The sequence below is a fragment of the Lepisosteus oculatus genome, chromosome 8 (assembly GCF_040954835.1).
Source record: "Lepisosteus oculatus isolate fLepOcu1 chromosome 8, fLepOcu1.hap2, whole genome shotgun sequence".
NCBI classification, from domain to species: Eukaryota; Metazoa; Chordata; class Actinopteri; order Semionotiformes; family Lepisosteidae; genus Lepisosteus; species Lepisosteus oculatus.
This window is the reverse complement of record NC_090703.1, coordinates 15,165,687-15,192,976: the sequence shown is the minus strand read 5'-3', so window position 1 is coordinate 15,192,976 and position 27,290 is coordinate 15,165,687. Positions and strand designations below refer to the sequence as shown.

The window sequence follows — 27,290 nt, the reverse complement described above, 5'->3', positions numbered from 1 at the left end:
TGTTCTACCACTCTCTGCATGTAAATAATACAGTATATAACAAATACAGCATATCTCAGGGTTTTAATGGAAACGTATGCAATGGTTCTAAAAAAAACAGAACTGTACTCAGATTAACGCAACAGAGTGCATGGTAAGGTTGAATCTAACCCAGCATACAACAGGCTCAATGCATGACACACCCTGGATGAGGTGCCGTCCATCACAGGCCAAACACACACATATACAATAGAACATAAACAGATGCCATATAAATAAATAAAAAATCTGACCATGGGAGAGCATGCAAAATTCATACAGAAGGCACTCAAGCCTGGAATCTATCCCAAGCTGCTGTATTAAATGCCACACCACCATTCCATCTCTTACCAGATAATAATATTAATACCATGTAATACCTTCAGAACATCTGTACTTATGGATTTATTTTTTACAATGATTGTGCAGTTTGGAATCTCTTTTTTTCTCCACGGTACTGGAGTACAGCCATTTCAGGGATAAAGTGGCTACATTGACATCTAGAGAAAACAGGGCCGAAGTGCTGTTGAATCAAATCCACCAGTCTCACTCCTGCGTTTTGACATATCTAAAATAATTGCTTAACTCTTGCAGTGGTAATGAATGAAAGAAAAAGTAAATTAAAATCAAGTTAAATACTAATGTTAGCACATACATTCCTCCCTACGGAACCACAAAACACCTTACTCCATAATTGGTAAAGCAAAGAACAGTAAATACTAGAAAGATAGTCATGTCACCAAATCGAGAAAGTCTGCTACAGGGGTAGAAGAATAACCTCATATTACAGAATAACATATTTCTCCACAGTATCAAGAACAATTTAGGAGTATCTTCAAATAACTGATCATCAATATGTTATATTTCAATTATGTTTGCCAGCTTTGATCACAAACACAACGCAAAACAAAGTGAACTACAATCACCTCTGGAAACAATTTGATCCGTTTAAAGGAATTTTTCAACCTGACCGAAACAGCAAAAAAATATTATGCTAAGCCCAGCCATATTAAAAAGGCAGCACAATAACAAGCACAAAAACCAGAAAGAAGCCAGAAACAGAACAGTTTCTGGTAGCCCGGCCCTGTGCTTCATGCAGGGCTAGATACACACACTCATGCAGAGGGCCAATACTGTTACCATGGATGCAAAGATTTCTGGGGTAAACGGGCAGCTCCACTCTGTTAGGGGGCACATGTTTTAATATGGCAGGGCTTCAAACCTAGGTTCACAAAATTAAAATAAAAAATATAACTGCAGACTCTATAAATATGTTTACAGAAAATTAACATTGGTGAAATTTCATTATTTTAAAGTGCAAACAAATCAGGCATTTGATTACTCTGCGTGACAGATACTAGTTTATAAATCAATACAAACATGAGTATATTAAATAAACAGCTCTTTGGATTCTAATATGAGACTAATGCTAATATGATATGCTGCAGTAACATGAAGACTAAAAACAAACATCTAATACTTCATATAAATCATAGTTCTCACTAAATGTAGATTGAAAAGTATAAATTCAATGTTTTTGAAAATCCAGGTCCATATTCCTGCCTTATAATTTTTAAAATTTCACAATCAGGTTATGAGAATCATTTATACCCATAAGCTAATAAAAAGACATTGAGGATCAAATCTCACAGTTAATCACTTAGACATACAGAATATGAAGACCTGACTTCAAAAACCTAGTGACTTTTCCAAACACACAGCTTAATGTCTTTGTTACATTTAGAGGTGATGTTCCATGTATCACCTTGTACTTAGATTATCAGAAGACATTATTATCTCATTAATCTCATTAAATTCTCTCATTAAAGACTAAGACATAAATTTACATATTTAAGAATAATATTTACATATCCTTTCTTATATACACAGTAGAGTCAAATTATATCACTGAGCTTAATACACTGGGACCTTTTGAGAAATTATCAGATTTCTGACAGAAGGTGTGACGTATCAAAAGACCCATACTCACTGCAGACTATGTACAGTATACTTAAGTACTTTCAACTATTTTCAAAATACAGAAATGCGTGTCAATGTCAAAAGGGTAAGCAGTTTTGTCAATAGACAAAATATGCCTTTTCAAAAAAGCTAAAATGGTAAATTATTTCACAGCTATTTATCTGAGGTGAGTAAAGTATGTTTTTAGTAAAGTATTTTAATGTCTTTTGCAGAGCAGCAGAATGGTTTATGTGCAAGTGTACTAAGCAGTACACACAATAAAAGAAGAAATATGCTCAATATACACTTAATAGGTGTTTGAAAGCATACAGCATGCACTCCTAACTAGTTAAATATCTTGTGAATACTTTAATAAAAGTACCAGTCAGATGTGTACTTTATTAGAATTTATTGGAAGATTCTTAGACTGTAACCATGTGACTAGTAAAACAAACACACCAATGTGCTTATCAAATATTATTTTAGTCACTTTAAAGTTGTTTTCTTAATATAAACATAGGATCAAATCAAACATTTACATTTAATCATGTAGTTGTACCTAAATAAAACAGTGAACATCTGTAGTATTAGATTATTTGGCTAAACTTTCTTTCTATTATAGTCACCTATCTTACAACTGCCATACTCTCATTTTTAATTCAAGCAATAATCACGTACAGTCCATCTGCAAAATAGATTCTACTGACACATTCCTTAACTGTTTTCTTTTGATTGATTATATTGCTTGATTTTAAAGAAAAAAATATTTTGATTCTTTTAATTGTACAATATTTCTGTCAGAACTAAGGTACTACAGAAAGTAAGCCCTCCATAAATCATTAACAAATGCATTTGCAAATAACACCAAAAAAAAACTAAAGGGAGTTCTTGAATGAGCAGGACAGGGGTGCACAGCTGCTTTGCTGTATTTGCATCATAGGGGAATCTGTAACTGATAAGAGGACTGGGAAATTAAAATCACATAAATCTAAGTGCCACCTAATGACTTCTCAGGTGTGCATATCTGCTCTTGAAACAAAAGAAAGCCAGCTGTAAAACCCACTCCATATCTTAAAATAGCTGACCTGAGAAACACAAAGTATTGGTGCAGTTGTGCTTTACAATGTAGAAACCCATTGTTTATGTACAAACTGCACTAAGTTATCAGTTCATGCCATTGAACTGTGAAAGAAGAGTGGCCCAAGTGTGTGGAAAATCTGATTTTCTGAATTGTGAATTCAGTTACACACAGGAAACAACAAAGCTGGTCAAGTCCTTTAAAGCCTGGGCATTGAAGCGGATGTTTTTATGTGTGTATATACTGATTAAAGAACATTTTCACTTCTTCACATTACCTTGATAATGTAGCAAAAGAAATGAAACACTACATAAATGTATGTTTTAAGAAAGACATTATTGGAGCATTTATGTTTTTAGGAAAAAAAATACTGCATAAAGATTCTGGATATTGATTAAGTTTGATCTCTGCAATTTTTGATTAATCTTTCAAGACTAACCATAATACACTTGAGTGTCTCTGACTGTTGCATCAGCTCTCAACAACCTCTTTAGTGAAAGAGTCGATTATGCACAGGTGATGAGGTCAAGTGAAAATCCTGGTGAAAATCCAGAAAGAAAAACGCAGGAAGGAATCAATACATCCCACTTATCAAGAGAAAAGGTCTTCATGCCACCAGTATTTTGGAGGATGGCCTAAGACACTTAAGGTGGGCCCACCACAGTGGAAACAAGTCCTCTATAGCAATGAATCAAGGTTTATGTATACCACTAAATAGCAAGTGTTAGCAAGGGGGCAGAGTTTCTTCTTCATATGCGATTGATGGAAACCTGCCTGCATGGCATTATATTGATCTAGTCCTGGGACCTCACTTGCTGCCAGCTGTACAGTATGTTCTCATTCTGACAACATTTGTCCTCACGTTGCACTCATGTCTTAATTGCTTTCTTGTTAGATGAGAATGTAACAGCGATGCTGTAGATGACCTGGTCTACAAACTTGAACCTCACTGACCATTTGTGGGATGAATTGGGACAATATGTGGCACCCAAGCTTCAGAGACCAGTGAACAGGAGAAATTAGAAGAATAGGACAGAAACACAAATGAGTCACACATATACAGCTTGTTTTGCTTCTAATGGCAGTCACACAACCAACTTACTTGAGACTTTCATAGACCTTACAATTACCATTGTTAGCACAATAAATTAACTTATGTGTTGTCTGTTTAATAATCTGCGAGTGTACCCGTTAGAAGAACAGGCATTTACAGATCAATACCTTGTATAATTTGTTTCCGATAATAACTTTATGAATTTGTTGCAGATAAATTGATCACTTTCTTTTGAGTCATAGAACATATTGTGCATAGGACTCTAAGGGATTTAGCATTATTTTTAATTAACACACAAAATTCAAAATAAATCACTGTCTGGACATTCACAAAAAGCTCAAAAGACTTTTTGCAAGTGTTTTCCTTCTATATTCCAGAGACAGAAATTTAACAGCAATCTTCCCTCAAAATGTAGCTATTTTTAAGGTAACAGCTAATCCTGAAAGATCTATTTTTTGTAGTACAAAAAAAAATTACGGATCTGTGAAGAGTGACAAATGACTAACTCTTGAAAATGTGTAAATTAGATTAGATTGGTAAATGCAATGGATTAGGTACAACAGCATTTTTACATTTCTATACATGCTCACATATAAAGTAACTCAAAAGTGTTAATGATGTCTATGACTTGTGCAACGTTTAAATTTATTTTAAAAAGTCAATGCAGAACAATTTACAGAAGTTTCAGAACAGGGAGGAACATCAAAAACAAGAAATAAAATGTTTGCTGCGCTTAATTCATGCATACACATGCCATTTAAGTTTCTATATTTAGCTTGCAAATGTCCTGTTACTCGTCTGCAGCCTGTGGTTTCAAAGACAGAGAAAATACGAGTGCAGCTCGTTTTCCAAGCACTGTGCAATTGCACACAAACAACGTTACAGTGTGTCTATGAAAACTGAATGCAATCTTCATAAACCAGCTGTGGTTCACCTGCAGGCAAAAGTTACAGTATATCATATTATTCTCCCTTGGTAAGGGGGGTTTGTATATTTAGGTCAAACCAAACCTCAGACTGGTATTTCATCCTTCGTATTTCTTCATTTCTAACAGAGCTGACACCTCTGTTAAGTATTTCATTAAGGTAAACAGAATTCAATCAACTTCTTTTTGGGGCAGAGTTTAGCACTGATAAGCTAAAATCATAAGAAGGAAAGAAATGAATGTGAATGTCAAACATGGAGTCTCCTTTATAGGCTTGCATGTTGTTTAACTCTCTACATGGGTGGACTGCTTTCTAAGAGTGAAATTGTGCTGCATTCTTCCAGTAGAAAATGACAAACCAATTTTGCATGTACCTAAAGACACAATAACTACATTCCAGAAAGAGACTTAATTTGATAGGTGACAAAACTGTAACAATGGTGTCCGTTTTCTGATTCTCTTTTTTGTTTTCTGGATTCTAGGTCTTCAAGATATCAATATTTAAATGAAACTTGATCATTTCAAGTTTTCAAGAGGAACAAAAACACAGTGTGAACACAGTACTGCATCAGATTTTATTTACAGAGCAAGTCTTAATTAGTGACATATTTAAAAAAAACTGAAATTATTAGTTTAGGATTAAGAGCTTTTTGGTCAAAAACTTTAAAAACAAGATTTACCCAAGATTTAACAAATTGGTTTTTACATTTACTCCCAGAAATCTACCTGTAATTTGCTCATGGCCACTACTACAGCAGGTAAGTGCTGTAAAATGATACAGATTGAAAATTAAATTAAATCAGCAGTTTTGGCTGTGAAAAAAGGTCTAATGGCTAACAGTAATATTTTAGTAAGGTATGCTAACACTTTCTGACTTTCATTTTTGATAAAGAAATGTTTCCTTTCAAACTGTCTTTTGTATTATGTGAAGACCATTGTGAATGATGTGAAGTATTCACAAATGGCATTGACATTAGTTTCATTTTAAGGTAATTTTTTTTTTTGCTAATATTTTTGCTAATAAGTAATTCTAGCACTCGTCTACACAACATGCACAATATTGTGAGGATCTGCATAACAGTAATTACTGAGCTTACTACCCAGTGCTTACAATAATAAAAACAGTTAATTGTGAAATCACAGAAGAGCTGCACTCTGTAAAATATCACTCTCTCCTGGCCCGTAAGCAAGAATGGGGTCTGTATTGGATTAAGAACCTGCTGAACAAGCTGAACAGTAAAAAACAATTTAGCACCAAGTGTGGCACCAGAACATACTATACTGAAACAACATAGGAAATTCTTGTAAAGTTCATTACATCCTAGTTCTCTTTCTGCACTACATTCCAGGCAGTGGATTCTAAGCAGAACAAGGATTTTAAAACCCTTTATCAAGAGCACCCTTTTCTGTTACAATGAATTAATTTCCACATGTATAACTATCCACAAACTGACAAACGCATGAAAAGAAACATTGGCACTGACAGATATTTGCATGGGTAAAAAACAAATCAAAGACAAACAGTACTTAAAATACCTGTAAAGGTATCGGTACTGGCTTGGAAAAAGAGAATTTTTTTGGTATTTACATATATTAGTCAAATGTGGTAACCACAGGATGTAAATGCTGAAATGTTTGCCACTTACAATAAAAGACAAAATATACAGAACCATTTTATCTTTTCCCGACTTCTAGTGGTTTAGTTCACTCATTCAGGAGACGGAGACATTCAAGATTCTAGTATGAGGATACAATTCAAAGATATTAGTCGATCAGTAGTAATCAACCAAGTATCAGTAAAATACCCAGACACTAACAATGGAGTGACGGTGATAAAATGAAAGAGGGTATTACTGACAATATCTGCAATTACTAGTTGAAATTTAGTAAGCTTACAAATGCTCCAGCAAAAGCAAGTGAAGCTTATTTTTGTAATGAGCAGTTACAGGACTGTCAAGTTCTATCAGATTTGTTATGAATTAATTTAAACTCTGAGGAATTTGAGCTCATACTCAATTCTCTTGAGATCAGAGAAGGATTTGAATAAAATTTCACAGGTTAGTATACTATTCTACCATGCCAGTTAGCGCACGTAATTATTAATTTTGTAATTTCAGAAAACAATCAGGCATGCATGGTAAAACTCAACTACTCAAACTGGGACAGCATATTCTCTGGTTAACCCTCTCCCAGACATTCACTACCCATCTACCCAATGCAAGATAGTAACCATGAGACCAAAAGTCAATGGCAAGGACTGTGTAACTGAGTTCTGACAACAGCAAGTGACTTTATCAGTAGGCATAGTACCCTGGCATGTGTTACCCTTCACAAACATAACAAAAGTGACTTAATGAACTTTAACATAGGAAGAAGCAGTAAAAGATCTTGCCTGCTACAATTTCCAACTGTGACATCCATTAACAGGGACAGCATATTTACATTCCAATCATTTCAATGCTGTCTGACAGTGGAAACAAGAGAGGCTGTCTTCCAGGTTGTAACTAACATGTACAGTTTCATGTTAGACAGACATCTTTTGATTACTCAAAACATGAGGAAAAGTAATGCTGGAATTTTAATTTTATTCGAGTAACAAGCATTTTTCCTCATTCTTTGAATCACTGCAACATTTCATGATTGTGTAACTTAATTCTTGAGATGATGCAATTCCTGATAAATATTTTTGTCAACTTTATTTTGGCAGCTCAGATATAACCTGATTGGTAGGACCCTTGATAAATTGCAGTAAAAATAAAATTGCACCCCAACTGAGGAAAAAGTAAAAAGAATGGGGATTCAATATACCTAAATTTACTTAAGTAATAATAACAGTAATTTACCAACTCCAGTCATATTGTTTTTTACCTGACTGTACTTGCATGGGATGTTTTGCAGACTATAACTCCTTTAAAACTCAGTTATACAGCTTACTGAAATGTATGTCTGTATTTGAGAATACCTTGGTAAATTCATAATAAGACATTTATTTATAGACATCTCAGTGCTACAATTAACAGCCAACTGATATTTTCAATTTTTAAATCTTAAAAATTCATCAACATCTGACTACTGCGCGAGCTATAGGAGAAAGTCAGGAAAAACAGACAGGATATGCAGCAAATCTCAGCCCTGTGATTCTATAACATGCAACAATTCCTTGCATGTAATATATAACATAGTTGCGGTACACTGATAAAAACTGCTACAAACGCCAAATAATGCAAAATCTGCTAGTTAATTGGGCCCTACTAAGTGGACAATTGTGAAAAGGAATACAATGTAACTACAGATCTACGACAAAGAGGCTTACTAGACATTGTCCTTCTTCAGGTATAATAAGTTAAGACCTCAACAAACTATAGTGTATAATGACCTCAGGTCAAAATGAATTGAATCGTGTTCTTCCCTTGGCTGTGTTAGTTTCGGATCCACTTTGAGCAGAGTTCTCCTGTTTATATTTCAGATCAGAAAAGCCCATTGCACCATTATTTGTCAATTTATTGTTGCCACCTATTCAGACCTGCTTATAAGGAGGAATGTTAACTGGGGTAATGATTCAAATTAAAATCAGCTTCATTTCACTAAAAGAATTAAGCATGTTTGGTTCACCTTAGAGTTTGCTCCCTTTTAAACATAAAAACGTCATCAAAGGTCTTAATCTGGGCAGGCACAACAATAAATTTCAGAGTACAAAAAATGGAGTATCCTGCTTCCTTGATCTGTCATCCAGAGAAAGCATGAGCTGTGCTTGAGCTGTGGTGGTGAAGTACAAGCACCAGGCTCCAGTGTAGCTGCTGACACGGTAAGGCTGTATGAATGAGGTATGCAGAGACAGGATGCTGGGAGAGCAGTGAGAAAGGGTACTCACCAGAACGGCCGCAGTCTGAGCATGACACCAACTCCTCTGCCTGCCCTGTCTTTCTGTTGGAGCCAGAGTCCCCAAGGCAGAAATCACAGTAGTTATTGGGAATGATGGTCCCATCAGGACCCTTCTGAGCTGTGGTGGACACAAAACAATGCAATCATAAATCTGGTCAAATACTAATAAAGAGGGTTAAAAACTGTTTTTTGGTTGTGAGAATTTTTCATCCTATACCTTTCAAAAGGGTCCCCACATGAAAAAATGTTTCACCTACCCCCATTCAAGATACACCTTTGGAACTTGAAACTCTGGGCAATAGTTAGGCAAGTTTTTTTCCCTTGTTAAATTCAAACCAAATGTGCTTCACCATTTTATGCTACACTGCACAGGCAGGATATACTGTATGATGTATTGGCTGGAGACTTATAAGTAGAACAAGCTGCACAGAAAAACATCATCAAGGGTTGATTTGCCTGATTATGTCCTGTGAGCCTTCCTTAAGAGGTGTCTTATGGGTCGACCAAAAGACTTTTAAATCAGCACCCAGACAAAAACCTTTTGGAATATGGTGCAATTAATTTAAAAAATACATTTATTAATTTCACTTAACAAGTATGTTTTTTGTGTCCCTGTTGTCCCTTCACATCTGCACACAGAAAAAACTGACAAAAAAGTCCCAAAACGGGACTAAAGTTGAAAAATACACTGAAAATTACATTCTTTTAGATGAGGCGGGTTTTTTAACTCAAAGTGAAATTTACGGACTGCAAAAACATACCTACTTGTAAGAACATGCAATTAGCCAAAATCAAGAGAAAATTATCTTGAGAATTTAGTTATGATTAAAACTCTGCTAAAATCTTAAACAGTTAGACTCTTTTATAATGACAGTGTGATCATCACCTTATTTCCTAATGCAAGAAATTGTATATGGCTAATAAAGTGATCTTATCTTACCAGCAGCCATATCACCCTGCAACTCACAACTGGCAACCCACTGAAGCTAAGCAGGTGTGAGCATGGTCAGTACCTGGATGGGAGACCTCCTGGGAAAAACTAAGGTTGCTGCTGGAAGAGGTGTTAGTGGGGCCGGGGGGGGCGCTCACCCTGCGGTCCATGTGGGTCCTAATGCCCCAGTATAGTGACGGGGACACTATACTGTAAACAGGCGCCGTCCTTCGGATGAGACGTAAAACCGAGGTCCTGACTCTCTGTGATCATTAAAAATCCCAGGGCGCTTCTCGAAAAGAGTAGGGGTGTAACCCCGGTGTCCTGGCCAAATTTCCCCATCGGCTGTTATCAATCATGGCCTCCTAACAATCCCCCTCTGTGAATTGGCTTCATTACTCTGCTCTCCTCCCCACTGATAGCTGATGTGTGGTGAGCGTTCTGGTGCACTATGGCTGCCGTCGCATCATCCAGGTGGATGCTGCACATTGGTGGTGGTGGAGGGGAGTCCCCATTACCTGTAAAGCGCTTTGAGTGGAGTGTCCAGAAAAGCGCTATATAAGTGTAAGCAATTATTATTATTATTATTATTATTATCTCATCTCTTAGTACAATGATAGCCACATGAATATCTGTTACCAAAGCAACTGAAATATAGCTTGGTCCACTTTCTGATGCTGCTTATAAGGTTTTGCTGGGAGAAATATTTTCTGTAACAAATTTTGAGAGCTCTTCTGTAACATAGTCAATTTCCTTTTGGCACTCCGCAAAGTGCAAATTCCTCCTGCATTTCAGGAGATGAGGGGCCTTACGTTTGTGGTTGTCCTCGTGCTGAGCGGGTGGAGAGCGGGGGGGCTCCGAATCTCTCTCATCCTCGCCCTCCTCCTCGGCCAGGTGGGTGTGGGCGTAGTGGTAGCTGAGGCCTGGGCGGTTCTTGTACCGCTTCCCACAAACTGTGCAAGGGAAGTCATGAGAGACGACAGTCGATACACAGTTCAATTTAAAATTCTCACAGTGAAAGTATTACCTCTTTGTTGGAGTTACAAAAGGAAAGATAGTACCTACAGTAACCCAGAAATTACAGAGATTTAGGTTTTCTCTCGATCATCCATTTTTTAAGCCAAATTATTTTTAATTATACCATACCACAAACTGGTTAGATAATTGTTCGCGTTTATGTTGCAGTGGTCTCCCTTTGTTGGCGGCAAGGACATTCCTTTAATTTACATTCTTTCAACTTCATTCCTGAAGGAAGCAAGCTAGACCGCCAGCTCACAGGGGTTTACTGCTTGTAATCTTTAACAGGTGAGTGCTAATCACCGGGGAAGAAAGAGCACAGCATTTGGCGACACCTCATATGGCGATGTAAAGTAAAAGAAGGTCCACCTCCCCTCTTTTGATAGGGCGAGAGAGGGGAAGAAGGTGAGCAAGTGTGGGATGTGGGAGAGGGGGAAGGGGGGGAAGGTCAAAGAAATAGTCTTGGCAGTCTAACACTGGGGCACAGAGTGCTACATTCCCCCCATCCCCCTCCAAGAGTTTCCTAGCCCCCAAGGGAGACTCCAAAGACTTGGAGGTAGACTAGCAGTTTCCTCTGCCGCCTTGGGAATGTAGGGGTGTTGTCCTGATTTTCTAATACTGAGGAAGCCACACATAGCCCAGAACATGCAAGACTCAAATGGTTAGAATTAATCTCCTGCAGGACTCCAAAGCAACTGAGGAAGTGTCCCATGAGAGCACTGCACACTGTCTCTTCTTGCTTGTCTGGTAGCACATACACCTCAGACCAGTGACTGAAATAATCCATTACTACTGATACAACACTGGTCACCCCTTGGGGAAGGGGGCTTAAGATATACAGGAACCCCCCCGCTTTAAATTGTTTCAGGTTGCTAGATTCCACCCAGGCAGGTGGGAGGAAGGAAGGATGGACAATATTAGCAGTCAACTCTGTGCCCAATAGCACCTAGCATGATACACACGGGCCTTTGTGCTAGGCTGTGTTAGAAGGGGGTAGAATGTGTCCACTGAAAACCTCTTTCACTTCATGTGCCTTCTGAAGGACAGCTTCAAGCCTATGTGGACTTGAATGGAATGGGTGGTTAGTTGTTCCAGGGCTAACCATTTGAACCAACTGGGTTGTCAATTTAGTCAACAATACATTGTTTGTACAATTCACACTTTGCAGTTCTATAGTTTAATGTGCCAAGATCCTTGTGACAGACTCTTCCTCCTTCAAAGAAGGTCATGATCAAGTCTTCTGGCTAAATACTTTCTACAGGCAGTGCTGAAGGTACTTTCTTCTGTATGTGATCTACACCTCAGCTTGATAGTGTCAGTTGGGGTCACAAGTGACCAATAGTCCATTAGCTCAGTTTGGGATCTTCATATACCCATTTCCTCAGGCATCCAAAGGCTGCACTTGCACATTTCAGGCGATGTTGGATCTCTGTGTACGTCAGCCATTTGTGAGAGATGTCTCCTGTTCACCAGTCTCCTGATGCTCTGAACTGCCAGAGCCTGCGAAACTGCTCATTGAGAGCTGACGGATAGAAAACCTTTGTCTTCAGCATGTTAAGTGTCAATCCCCAGATCTTCCTGTAAGCCCTGATAGAGATTTGAATCTTTCTGTTGTATTATAATTGAGACATACAATAAGCAAAATAACCATGAACTGTAATGTCGTAGTTTAAAAATGTATTAAAACTAAAATGCAGATTCTGACATAAAACTAATTCAGGATACTAGTAAATATCAAGACTACTCTGACTAGGGAAACTGTTTTGTTTCATTTGCTTTCTTAAACCAGTAATATGTAAAACGTTTGTATTAATCTAGTTTCATAATGAGACACTCTGTAGTATCCATGCCATTTTTGGATACATACTAAACTTTTGCAACAGGTTTTTTTCAGTTTATTTTCTTTGGACCCATATGTTATTCACAGATTAATAGACCTTAGGTACCTTTCTTTCTCATTTCAATGTTTAAACAAATCTTTACCTCACACAGCGGAGAAGGACTGGGGTCGAAGGTTTCAACGGTTCAAAAATGATCCCACTTTCAAGTTTCTCATTTAGTCATCTGTTCTGCCAGGTGTTTCTTTTCATCCATACTGTGACACTGTGAGTGTTTTGTCTTGCAGGTCACATACAGCTTCAGCAGAGCTCTATTGGCACTTACTGTCACACACATAGGGCTTATCCTGATCCTCTGTCATGGCTGCCTCTGTCCTCCGCCTTCCTGTACCTCGGCCCTGAAAAGCACACCGGAATCATGAAACCACCTCTTCAGTCTATTCTGGAATAAGTCTGATCTCCTTACACATTTGTTAAAAACAAAGGGAGGAGAGTGTGTTGTACTTTTGTCAACAATACCAAAATGTTACAGCCAAGTGAGAGTGAGCATACAACTCTATGCAGATCCCAGAATATGGCAGCATATAGTCTCATATTTTTCCAGAGTTTAGCCTTCCCATGTCCAGACATTTTATCCTAAACACAGGATTTTGATCTGATACCAGCCTTCTCTTCTATGAATTTATTAGCTTGTCTAGCATGTACAGTAGCAGGCTCTTCCAAACTCATTTATATGGTATATACATCCATAATTTACATTAAATCTGTTCTGCCAGAAGACACTTAGATAGCTTCAGGAGCTTAAGAACCCTGTTACTGTAAAGGCTACCAATAGAACACCAAGTATTGCTACCCATTTACCAGAGAGGTCAACCAGTTTGGTCCTAAGGGTGTATCCTTGAAGGCACTAAAGTTTAAAACATGAGCATGCAACCTATAACAATCTAATTAACAGGAATTAATTAACAGGAGAATATCTTTTAGTGGTTAAAGTGAGACATTTGAGTTGTAACGGAACAGAACATTATATCAGGCTGAAAAGTTAATTAAAAAAAAGCATTTGTAGCCTTCTTTAGGGCGTGAGAATAACCAGCTCTGAAAACAATCGAACACAACTGATCCATATGAATAAGGTGAAACTGATTGAAAGCATGCATTCTGATAAAATCTTACAATGTTCTTTTCAGTACAATTAATCTAGGAGTAAAATTTAATTAAATGCTTGATAAGACAAAAAAGCAGCACTATTCCATTAGAAACAGTATTGCATTTACCAAAAATTAATACCACTCATAAATGAAACTTTTTTTACATAAATAAAATCACCTCGTAGATTTTGCCTAACCACAATACCTTATGTGACAGAACTAACACATGACTAACAAATCCCAACACTGCTCCACAGAGCAAGCAAAAAGAGTTAGGGAGTGGGCTAGGAGAGCAGAGGATGGCATTTCTGAAGCACAGCTTGCTTGATATCGCCTCTCAGTGAAATACTCACCCGTCCTTTGGTCCTGTGCTTCCGTTTTGGAGTGTCCACTTCAAAATCTTCATCGTCATGGAAACCGTCTCCATTTTCTTCAGCTTCCAGAACTCTCTGAAGTGAAGGAAGAGTCAAAGAAATGGAGGGGTGGTGCACAGGGCAGATCACAGATTTAAGAATAAAAGAACCTTACAGCAACCAAAATAAAAACACCTCATTTGCTGCGGTAGGAGTCCCTTTCTATTTGTATTGTAACCTATGACTGTAATGCTTTGACAAAAGTAGACAAGTGCTCCACTTTTAGTTCAAAGCCCACAATTACTTCACTCCCACAAGAAACCCTGGTGCTAATTTTACTCAAGCACTTAAAAGAAATGAATACTTCTTTAATGTGTTCTTTTGTTTCTTTCACATATTTCAACTTGATGGGTCCAGTTACAACTTCACAGCACAGTCTACTAATAAGTGCTTTTTAATAGCTATTGTTATGTTTGTTTTTGTTATTTTCACCCCTCCTCCCCCTCCATTGTTGTCTTTCAATTTTTTGTGTTTACTAAATGCCCTGCTGGTGGCTATTTCACACACCCCCTTTATCATTTGTGCCTAATTACTGACACAAGCAAGCAATAATTATTTTCATAAGGCGTTCATCAATTCAGCCTTCACTGAGCCATGACAGTGAAAATTTCCCAGCATAAACAGATTATGTTCTCTAACCTTTAAAACAGATGACACGCTGACCCACTGGAAGTTGACTTGATCATCTGATATTATATATCTGACCTACTATTCTTCCTCCATTTTGTTGGTAAGCATTCACGTCTTGTGTGGGTTATGGGTGCATGCTAAGGGATTGGTGTGGGATTTTGAACCTCTCTATAAACATACAGGATTGCCTTGCCGAAGAAAGAATCATGCCTCCATTAAGGGATACTTGCAAAAACACTTGCTCAGCTTCGGCTGTTGACAGAAGATGACAAGCTACAGCTTGAACAGATGCTGTCTCGTCAAGCCCGAGGACAGGCCTGTGCTCGTTGCATGAGCAGGTAAAGTGAGGCTTCAAAGCTTCCCCCCGCCACCAGCATATGTCACTATCCCGCTGGGACTAACCTGGATCTCCAGCAGGCTCTCATCCTCCTTGGAGTTGCTCTTCTTCTCCAGCCCCTCTCCTCGCAACAGAGCCTCCAAGGTGGTCCCCTCTGCGGGCTGGCTGTCCCTCTTCTGTGGGAGCTCTCCCTCTGGAAGCAGACAAAGCAGCAGAGCCATCAACCCTCGAGGGCCTCGCCTGGGACGAAGTCAGCTCGAGAAGCCAGTTATGAACCTGTCTCATCAACACCCGGTACACTTGAAGAGGCTGTGTCGTTGGTTTGCTTGTTTGGTATGTTCCACCCAACCACAAAAAAATGTATCAGACCCTCTCTAGTAAACGTGATTCATTTTCAAAAACTGCAGATCAACACAGATCATGATCGTGCCTTCCTTTAAATTAATTCAGTGTGCTGTATCGCCCTTATCAAGGCAAAATCAGCAACTGAGTTAATGAAACTGAAACACAGCGGAGCTCAAGATAAAATGATGAAAAACACAAGGAAGAGTGTAAACAGTGCAGGATTAACAATCTGTTTATAATTTTATTGATTTTAAATTATTTTCCACACTATCTATTTAGAAACATAAATACCCATCAGATAATCTTAGAATAATGCTGATGATGATTATTATTTTGATGATTACTGGGACAGTAGTTACAAATGCAGTACAACTATTTTGTTGGGGTTTTTTTGGTCCTTCAATTGCGTTCTAGGTGCTTAAGAGTTTAAGATGAATGCCAAATTAGATTTTTTTTCTTTTAGCCAGTTATAAGGCTCAGAGCAGAAAAACAGCCATTTGCAATGTAAACATCCACATTATAGTTCATTAAAGTTCCACGTAATGTGTATAAAATAATCAGTATGAATACACAGGAATACAAAAGGGAAACATTTAGAAAAGAGTCATAAAACATTGACTTCTGACCTGATATTGACCTGGAAAGATGAAAGGCATTCCTGTTTCTATACCAATCCTTATCAGATGGTTTCACTCCAAAATGAAAGGTTGCCTTTCTATGATTTCTAATAATAAAAAATGAAACCATTAAATTAAAGGATATAAGCAAGGTGGAGGATGAGGGTGGAATAAGCCAGCTTTATTGAATGCTGAGCCACACTGAAGCCCTTTCCATTGTGTCTGCTCAGGTTGACTTTCAGCTGTCAGTGACTAGACAGCTCCCCCCTGGGAGATGGATCTTAAAATAGAGCAGGCTGCTTCTGCAGAGCTCATTCCACATGCACTCCAGGTTACTGCCATGGCCAGATGAACTGTGCCTACAGATTCCCATATCAAAAGGAACACAGCGCCAGCAATTCACCAGATGTTCTGGGTAACAGAACAAGGAAAACAAAGGTTTTTAACTGAACTAAAAAAGAGACCCAAAAAGCCACCCTTATTTTTTTGCTGATGTAAGCAAAAAGGTTTTAAAAATCTGAGATCTTGTTAGCATTTTCATGTAAGTGCACACCCATTTTTTTTTTAGATTCACATATGTTGGTTGTGTGGTATAAGATAGTGAATTACTTCCTTGAGATAACAGTTTCAATGGGTTTCTTCTCATCCCATTCTGTGAACGCTGTAGTTGTAAAAAAGCACACAGACTGCTATGTAGATGAATTAAAAACCAATTTTACAAAGAGCTATGAAATGCAACCAATCAGTATTTAGTTCCTCTTGTCTGAGGTGACGTGGTGATGCTGGACACCCTACTTGGGGTTTGACAAAGCTGAATGTGATGAAAATAGCAATGGAAACTAAATCAGCTAACATGTCAGGTCCCCATTCTCACATGATACGTGCTTCACGATGCCTTTTCTCAGGTCGAGTGGTTTTCGAAGTTTGTGCATCAGGAGCTACTTAATGTACCATGAGAAGTGTGTTCTCAATAAAAATTATTTAAGTTCTCAGTGTCTTGGTACTGACACAAAAATGTACTAATTCCTTGCAAACAAAACTGCAATATTAAAAATGCTCATAATTCCCATGTTATAGCAATAAGGTTTAAAAAGATTTGGAGTCGCTGATTATAATGAATTAATTGTTTAATTCATTCCATTAAGTTTGTTTTTGCTCTAATTACTCAAGGCTAAGCACTGGGGACTGCTTCCTGAACAGTTTCATTTTAATTGTACAACCCAGTGACTGGCAACAGTTTTTGCTACTGGTTGGAGCTGTGGGAGAAGACTATAGTAAGAAGCCTGAAAATGAAAATCAGACTCATTCTTTATTCTTGACAGGTCTGCAACACATTCCTTCTAAAACTACTACAAATGAAGAGTTATATCCTTTACTGGAGTGAAAATTAATTCAGAAAGTAAATACACCCAGCCTTGATGCTTTCTTTTATCTGGTTAATGCAACAAATCACCTGATCTGTATAAAAAACATTTTGTTTCTGTAATGTGGAGCCGTTTTAACAAGAAAGAGAGATTTCTTCTATTAATTTCTTTTAAGCACGAGAAGAAATTCACCATAAGTGAATTTCAGTGCAACAGCCTTAATGAAACAGGAAAAAAAGGTTTCTGTAGTAGTATTAGAGCTACAACACAGAGCCTTTTCATTCCAGGGCTCTTTCTAAGAAGATAGATTATTGATGCTTTTGTTTTTTAAAATAAAATAAACAAATAAAATGTTTATTTCATTATTGTTTAGAACAGCAGACATCCTTGTTTCTCTTGATTCTAATGCCTTGCTATCGGTGAACTGAAGGTTATGTGGCCTTTAGTTTGAAGACCAATAATTCAAACATTATATCCCTTTTCTGACAGAAAAATCTGTACCCTAATACCCTTTTCGTGAAAGTGAAAATGTACTCATCAGTGTTCTCATTTCATCATTTGTGTTCTCATCTGATAGAACACAAATTGCCACAGTCATACAGTCCTGACTGAATACATTAGATTGCGAATCTAATCCTTGAATGATGTGACTGAATCCTTGAATGACGAACGGAGAGGTGGCAGTGTGGCTAAGGATCTGCGCCTGTGGCTGGAAGGTTGCTGGTTGAAATCCCGCAGCCTACAGAGGAATCCTACTCCGTTGGGCCCCTGAGCAAGGCCCTTAACCTCAACTTCTCCGTATAAATGGCTGACCCTGCGCTCTGACCCCAAGCTTCTCTCTCCCCATCTGTGTGCTTTTGTGTGTCATGGAGAGCAGGCTGGGGTATGCGAAAAGACAAATTCCTAATGCAAGAAATTGTATATGGCTAACAAAGTGATGTTATCTTATCAGTGTGTAGTGTTAGGGGGGAAACTAAGCTGTTCTACAGTAGAAGAGAGGCCCAAACTGATCTTGAAGACACCAAATGTTGGATTTTATCCTACCGAGTTTGAGCTCGCAAAGGCGTAGCTGGGGGTCTGTGGGGGGATGCAGCCGTCTCTTCTTCCTCCAGCAGCGAGCAGGGTAGGTATACATCTGTCCTGCAGCCACACCTAAACAAACACAGTCACGGTTACACCAACATGGCTGTCTTTTCCACTGGCCAGCAGAAGGAAGCTGAGTCATACATTGTTCTTTGATGTCTGTACCATATAATTCATTTTTAGGCTTGCTCTGTAAGATTATTAGGAATTTAGATTACTATAAATATGATATTATTTTCTCAGTCACTGTGGGATCATTATTTTTCATGCCTTATATGATTTGCTTTGAAGTATGGTCGATTTCAATTTGGTGGTCAGAGTATGGGATTCCAAATGCATTATAGAGTTTCTCCAATTTTTGTGCCATTCCCAAGTCAAGTTCAGAAAACACAAAGCGCTATTGTCGCACAACAAACAGGAAACACGAAAGACATCAGCTACCACAAAGTATATGTTGTAACCTGAGGCAAAGATATATATTGGTCTAGCCCCTCAGTGAGCGTTCTGTTCATTTGAACATTTTGCTCGGGATTCTGTTTGCCTTCTTAAAAGGGGTATCATCAACATCCCCTAAAAGAACAAAGCCTGTCTCTGAAAGGCAAAGGCCTGACTAAACAGAAACCTTCCCAGGAGGACTACAGTCCTAAGGGATAGCCTCTTAATGAAATAGGATGTGGAAACACTTGGAATTTTTTTATTTCCTGCATATTTGTTTGAAGCAGCAGCTGGACTGAAGTAGCTGTGAAGTAGAACTCAGAGTCTGCGATGAATATTAGAATTGTATTAACAGGGATAAGCTTTTTCTGAGTCGGCCCTCCTTCACCCTTCCTCTATTGGCATCAGCGCTCACCTGGCCCACGGTGGCGCCGTTCCATCCAGATGTAGCAGTTGTTCTGTGCCACCCCGGTCTGGGAATCCAGGAACGGCAGGCGCACACTGCGCTCAGCACACAGACGGGCATTGTAGCTGCGACAGTGCTCAATGGCCTCCTTGTAGAACTGGTCTCCGAGCCTGAGGGACACAATGCAGACAGAAATAGATTGGCCACCGCACTGAGTTTGCACAGTTTTTTTTACAAACAGAAGTGCGTGATGAGATTTTTTTTTTTACAAGAGCGAAAGTTAGCCGGTGTGAATGTCTTAAGCCTGTTAAGTCAAGCAAATCTATGCACACAAATCCCAGAGGTCAAAACAATAGCTAAAAATACTGTCTTTCTGCATCCCTTAGTACAGAAAAGAACAATACAGTTTGTGCAATCAGAAATGTGCGCAGCGGTTTCTCTACTTTGTTTCACCAGAGGCTCAGGTTCAGTCACTATATCTCATCTCCCAGTACCTCATATTCAGCTTCATTCCATCCCACGCTTCAAACAAAAAAATTGGATTTTGTATTCCGTAAGTTCCTTTTCTAGATGGTACACAGCCATTTTTTATCAGGCACAGAACAGCTGGCACCCCTGTCCATCCCTTCCAGATTGTCTGCAGGAGACAGAGAAGTTTGTTTTCTACAGCTGAATGCTCCCCAAATGAGCTCAGAGGCAGAGCAGCTTTCCCCTTTTAGGAATGCGGGAGACAGGCACCCCAAGAGATCAGGAAGCTGTGGCACTCAGCTTGACTTTGAGGCAGGTTTATTTCAGGCATGGCTGCTGAATTTATATTAGGAATGTGATCTTCTAACCAGGGACTTTGGACCAGATATTCAAAAGAGCTGCAGATTTCAAAAGGATATTTTCTCCCGTGTGCCAGCTGTAATCAGACTGACAAGCCATTAGGGCTCGCCAATCATTTTAATTCAATTTAAATGTGCAACATTTTCCGTTTTCTAAAATAATTCTTAAATTTCGTCTTTTATTTTTTTCTCTCCTGCAGTGGTTTGCCTGCAGATGCTTTGACATTTTTTTAAGAGATTGAAAACTATACCAGATGCAAGCAATTTGAATCACCTATTTACATTTAAATGCCTGCATGTTTTCACTTCTTGAAAATGTACGCAAGTTTATCACAGCTTGTTTGTACTTTCACACATTCACTAATAAAACACAGCTGTAAACCTGGTATCTAATAATATATAGAAATATGTAAATGTACCATATGTCTATAATTTTTAAGTGTCTACTTTGTTTTTTTGAGAAGATTCACTAAATCCAGTTTCTAATGATAATCCATAACTATTACTGTGGATACATTTTTGTTCAATTGTTGCAGACTGTTTAGTCATTGAAGATATGATATATTGTGCAGCCCCTAGTCTCGTATTATACAGTGTTAGGCTTCTTGATTGTCTAATTAAAGATGAAGAACAGTCCAGAGACTGTCCTTAAAAAAATGTCTAAGGACAAAGAAGTCTTAGAAAGTGCAAGAGAATGAACCAAGTAAATTGTTATGACAGACAATAGTTTTAACTTTAACAGATGATAGCGGAGGGTATTCTCGTAAGAGCCTTCATAATCCTGAACAAAGTGAACCTTTGTTCAACTATGAAAAATTGGGGACATGAAAGAAAGCTTAGTAATGGCAGCTTCATAAGTGAAGGAAAGATACACCTTCATGTCAAGTACAAATGCTTAGAATTCAAGGCTACTAAATAAAAATATTCACTCAGTAATCAACTAGATGCTAGACACTATGTTATGGTCGCTTGAATTATGGGAATTAAGTGTGCTCTCATGAGCCAAAGGGTCCTCTCTCACTCGAGGCAGTTTTTTATGTGCTTGTCTCTTTCATGTGACAGCCCCCACACACACTATCAAGACTAAAATGTATTTTGTTTGTTTAATTTATGGCTTTTAATTACTTTACGATTGTGAAACCGAATATAGTGTAATAATTTCTCCTGGCTGGCAGGCAATGGATGAGTAGGTAATAAAAGCACTAGGAAACAGGATTAGAGCAGAGGGCTCCTGGAGGGTTCCCAGAGGAACTTGGTTTGGGTTTGTGCCAGCAGCCACTGGATTGCAGAGCACACTGTGCAAAGCTGTCCGATACAACACAGCAGCCCTACATCTGTAACTACATTTACACTAGGACCCGAAATTGCACCGTTCTGCTTGTAAACCACCTGCTTATCCATGTCCAAATCAGGATTGTTAAAACAATCTGCTTGTGCATTCTGTGTCTCAGAGTATTTGTATGTCTGGCTATAACACAAGCAGAGCCTTTTAGGTACAAAGACAGAGTGATTGGCAACCGAAAGGAAACCCTTACTGTTGCAGCAATACAGCTACCAAGGTCAATTAACTCAAATTACCTTTCACTATCAGGATTTACTGTCTTTGAAAACCAATGGCAAGGCTATGAAACGTCTGGCATTTTCAGAGACTGGCGTTCCTAAAGCAGTGATTATAAAGCAAACCAGGTTACACCAATGCAGCCGACTGTATAAATCACTGTATGACATCAAGGGCTCAGGGAATGGGAGCACAAAGACACAGCTGCAGCAACAGCCAAGAACGTGGCACCAGAAGCCCTCCTACAGCCCTGGGCAGCTCTCTGAAAGGACATGTCTGCTTAACTGCGAGGCTACAGTAATTTTCCACATGCGATGATTTGCTGCTTATTGTCCAATCCACCTCTTACAATGTCGCATAACAGTTTACGCACAAAGGGGCTCATTCATCAACAGTCACTACAAGCTGCAACGTGAACTGCGATAGCAAAGTGTAACACAAACATGCAAACAGATATGTTATGTTTTTAATTATTCGGAGCTACAGACACATGCAGAGCTTGGTACTCAACCTAATGAACCTCATCAAAAGTGTAATAACCTGTAGTACTAAATGAGTAATGTGTATGATTCAATAGCAAAATGTCAAAGTTTATGTTTGCAAAGCTAAACATGCTCTTAAATCCAGAATAGCTGAACACTACAGTGTTCAGATGAGTATAATGAGTATAATACTATAATACTACAGTGTTCAGCCACATTGAGATATGTTACCTACTTCACTGAAGTTTAGCATCCATTTTCATATCTAAGGTATTTTGGGACTGAAAATGTTATATCACTGAAGAGGGAGGGTGACTGCCTTTTGGATTTGTTACCTTGAAACCGTTATTCCTAATTAGATTATATTGAATTCTATTCGAGACCACTTCTTTATATAAAGGATAATTAAATGCCTTATTTTATTGATGCTAATTGAATGATTGGCATTTATTCAGAAACTTGATTTATTACGAATTGTAAACTAATTATTTAATTGCATTTTAATAACCCTTATCTAGTGTAACAAAGGTTATTACAATGTGCAACAGTTTACAAATCAGACTGATTCTGACAATATCATCCAGCTTTCTCAAATTTATGCTTAACTATATGTCAGATGTAGGCAACTCCATTAGTGACAATGGCATCATTAAACTTAGAAATTACATAATACTTAATTGGAAACAGCAGAAAACAACACAGCAATTGACCAAGTTTGATAACACTTTTAAACTAATTAATTAATTTATGCCCATTTGCAATTCTATTATACTCATCTAATTACGTATACATTCTACTAAGGTATAGTTCTTCATTGATAGGACTTGTCTTATCTTGCATAATTTGACCTTTAATATGAACAGTTGTAAATATATAGGTTTCTCAGTGGTTCTTTCAAGCCATTTACCCTGACGTAGGCATTTCTTGTCAAAATATTTAAAGTTCATTTACATAACCAAAAGTATTTTTGAAAAGTAATCAGGTCTCTTCCCCTTCTGCATTGTGGTCTTTCTTCACAAAAAAAAAATCAAGAAATCACACAATTATACCCAAACACTGGCAAAATAAGACACTTCATTGCTTAATATTGATCAACATTGCAATTACTCAAAACTTTCTATATTAAACTCAACTTGAAATGTCTTTCACCTTCTTAAATACAATAGGAACACTCTGCAATGAAAGCAGGACCTTCAGACATCTGTCATTCTCCATGTCTTATAATTTAGAAGATGAATCTACCAGGCTGATTCTCAAACAATTTCTACGTGGCAGATCAACAACATGGCTTATGACACCAATCCAAGTATTACAAACTGAAAGCAAAAAAAAATGTCACCTTGAATCAATTCTCAGCTTGTTTCCCTGAGTATCATAATGTTGTGTTAGATGAAATCGACTTTATTTAATCCGTTCAGTGTTCTGAAGACACCGGTCATGTTGTTAGCAAAGAATGAAACTATTTTTCTCTTTGAACTTTGCATCACAGCTCATGAGATTCAGATGAGGAACCAGTCTAGCAGCTGGCCATTTTAGAATCTTTCCTAAACAACGTTTAGCGTCCCCTGATCTTACAGAATTGATCTTTGTATAGCTTCTTGCCAAAACTTCACTGCAAAATTGATTAGAATGAGCAAAGCACCACTTTTTTGATGGATTGATAAGGTCAGCACCCTTCTAACAAAGTCATGGAGGTGAACATTTTATTAAATCAAAAGGCCGTAGTATCAATAAGACATACACATCTGTCAGTATCCATAGAGTTTTATACACATTATTATTGATGTTGTTCTTTATACAAAGCCATTTTTTTATTTTTTATACAATATCATAACTAATCATAAACAGCAGCACAAATGAGAAACAATAAAAAACAAGTTCCTGACACATGCATCATATTTTGAATGCAGATCATTCGATGGCAGCACAGCCGATGATAGTGCAACTGACTCCACTCCAAGCTTTGCTTCTGGCTGCTTCTTTGCCGACTTTGAAAACAATAGCATTGCTGTTGAGCTCATCAATGATGACAGAAACATGTTGCCATTCTGTAAAGGTACAATAGGAAAGCCGAACGGGTCATCATTCCCTACAACCTGACCCAGACTGTATGTACAGCCCCCTCCCCCAATATAGGTGCTGAATAAGTGGGTTGAAGTCTCTTTCCAGCTGGCTGGCCCTGCTCGCTGGAGCAGGAATGAACAGAGGCATCCTATTTCCCCTCCCTGATTAGATCTCGGCTCTCTCGTCCAGCAGATGCACAGAAATGTTCGGAATGTCGCTTCTCACAAAGAGAAAAGCGAGGGCCAGCGCCGACACAAAGAGCCCCAGTGTTCTGAGTGCAGGGAGGGTGAGGTTCTGTGCTAGGGAGGGAAGGAGGGAAACTGCAGGTCCAGGTACTCTGAAGGCCAGGACTAGAGGAGAATTAAAGACCACAAAGGGTTTGAGTTAGGCTTTGTGCTATAAAAGACCTGTGCTGACCTAAAATATCAAAATTTGGACTAATCTGTGAATTACACATTTTCAGACCCAGAACTTGATCATTCCTTTAAATAGCAGGAGGGATGCTTTAATTTCACCAATCATAATTAAGCAAAATACAATTGTTCACACAACCTTCATCTTGTTCGTCTGTGTTGTCAACCACAATTCATATTTTGTTTCGTGATTTGCTTTGCCTCACGCCATGCCCCTGTGTTCATTGAGGTTGGGGGAGACAAATTAAAATACACTCAGGTACAAATTAATATGCCTCCCCACATTTTAAACAACTAACAGCTTTGTTTCCATGAAAAGACAAAACAATCCATTACATTGCATTACATTCATTTAAACACACCATACTTATTAATACTGCCTTAAGATTTAGTAATATAATTTCAGGATAGTGTTTTTAAACCCTCTTTAAAAAGCACAAGTACCAATACAATTACCGAAGTAAAAGATTTTTTTTTCAATTTTGACTCAGTTTTTAGTTTTGGTGTTCACCTGTTTCGGAGGTCTGCATGAGCATTTCACATATTAACTTGAAAATGTGAAATATGTAGTGCACTTACTTGCAAAGGTTATTCAGTTATTCAAAAGTTATTTAGACTTGTTTGTTACTGTAATGAAAATACAAATGCAGATGAATTTCAAAATTAAGCATCTTGGAGCTAAAATAAAAGAAGACTCAGAATGAAGCTGGAGGCATTTTCTCTACCTACATTACATGCCAGCTGACAGAGAACTGGAGGCTCAGACAATAGCCCTCTGTGTGCACAAAAAAGTCCAGTTCTAATGGAATGGAAGTGATAGACACTGTCGGCTTTTCTTGCACCATGCACAATCACTCAGATTTATATAACAAGACATTGTTAATTCTACAGACTGAAATCGTTTATGTGCAATATATTTAAATTGACAAAAATGCATTGACTTTGGGTCATCCCTGTTCTCTTTATGCCAAATAAAATAGTTGGTAGATATGGGTAAGATAGCTAGGTTCACAGCTAAATTCAGAATTATCTAAAACCCGTGAAAGATTTTGTTTCAATTTTCATACTTGTGGGGTGAAGGGAAAAACACCCTTATTTCATCTGAAATATTTCTGTCTGCATGCACCCTGCAGCAACTGCTCTACCCACCATCTGTGCCCTGATTTTCTTTTTTTTTGTATGCTTATAAACACAGATGATATCGTCACATTTCAGACAGAAAGTGGGTCTTTTTGTCCTGTTTTTAACCCAGAGGGCAAAATCTATACTGAGGCTAGTTATTCAGGTCTGAGGGCTCCCACAACAACTTTATTTATTATAACCATCTTATGAGAGACAGTAACTGCCAGTTGTGTTTTCTACATGTAAGTCTTCCTTCCACAATTAAAATATTTGTCTTTTTTACATGATTCATACATTTTCAGTGAGAGCAAATAAAAATTACCCAATCTAAGAGTCTTGGAGAAAGATAGGGATTCACAGAAGCTTGGAAATTCTAAGATTTGGCCTGCTAACAGGACAAGTTCATGCTTTAAGGGGCATGTGGTCTCATTACATTTTACAGGTTGATGAAAGCGCACCAAGACGAGGTTTGTAACCTCAGGACATGGCACTCTGTAGTGTGTCTCTAGTACTCAGTGCCAGTGGCAGTCAGGAACACAAAGTCATCACTTCTTTTCAAGTCAAAGAAAAAGATTGTGTCTAAAAAATTCAGTGTTGTACAGTGCCCTTGTGTTGTGCAGTTATAAGAATGCAAGAAAGCTTACGAATAAGAAGAGACTATTCTCCTCACTTTAATCATAAGGTGGCTAGCAGTTTATGGATCCAAGCATCACATCCAGCTGTTTTTCAAGGGTCCCCTGGAGTTGGCCTAAACAACACGTCTGGCAGTTTGTTTCAAACACCCACAACCTTTTAAGGAAAGAATGGCTTCCAAATTGGAATTCCCACTTGGCTTCCCAGGTTGAAATTGGTTTTCACCTGTGTCAATAGGCTCTAGTTTCACTAATGAATGTGAAGAAAGTCAGACCGTCCTGGGCTGACTTGAAGAATTCTAAAGGCTTGGTTCTCAGTTCACGGTTTTCTCCAATAAAGTTTAAGGTAACATCTTTTTTTACAGTACAATTGGAACAAAGGTAATAAAACAAGACTGAATGAATTTCTATTCCCAAAGGAAGTTTCCATTTTTCCACATATCTCATATTGGATACTCTTGATGCCGGGAAAACATGTACAGTCCATTTCCATTCTCAGAAATGAAGCATTTATTTCTCAGAAATAAAATAACAAGGTATTCCACCCTTTCATCTTGAACAAGATGAAATTATTTCACAGACTGTGCTTCCAGTCACAGATAACAATCTGTAGCAGTGACTAAAGCAGTGCTACAAACGTGGAGCAGAAAGATTAAATCTCATAAATATCTGACTTATAATATTTCAGAAGTTTAGGGTAATCTAACATGAA

At 38.1% G+C, this 27,290-nt stretch overlaps 1 protein-coding gene across 5 annotated transcripts in view; it reads right to left on the bottom strand.

The window, feature by feature from the left end:
* Nucleotides 1-27,290, bottom strand: part of dpf3 (double PHD fingers 3) — a 76,163-nt gene that overhangs the window by 26,307 nt on the left and 22,566 nt on the right. For 4 of the 5 annotated variants that reach the window (XR_001478795.2, XR_001478794.2, XR_001478793.2 and 1 more), the window contains exons 2-8: nt 19,490-19,650; nt 18,601-18,708; nt 15,296-15,423; nt 14,204-14,299; nt 13,028-13,100; nt 10,660-10,800; nt 8,906-9,034 (exon numbers count right to left, since the gene is read on the bottom strand). Coding sequence is in view for 2 of the 5 variants with exons in the window: in XM_006632504.3 (XP_006632567.2) it covers nt 8,906-9,034; nt 10,660-10,800; nt 13,028-13,100; nt 14,204-14,299; nt 15,296-15,423; nt 18,601-18,708; nt 19,490-19,650 (836 nt within the window). In the remaining 3 variants the exon portion in view is untranslated. Of the gene's footprint in view, nt 1-8,905; nt 9,035-10,659; nt 10,801-13,027; nt 13,101-14,203; nt 14,300-15,295; nt 15,424-18,600; nt 18,709-19,489; nt 19,651-19,974; nt 20,083-27,290 lie in introns of those variants that run through there. The other variant, XM_015350747.2, reaches the window with a different exon arrangement.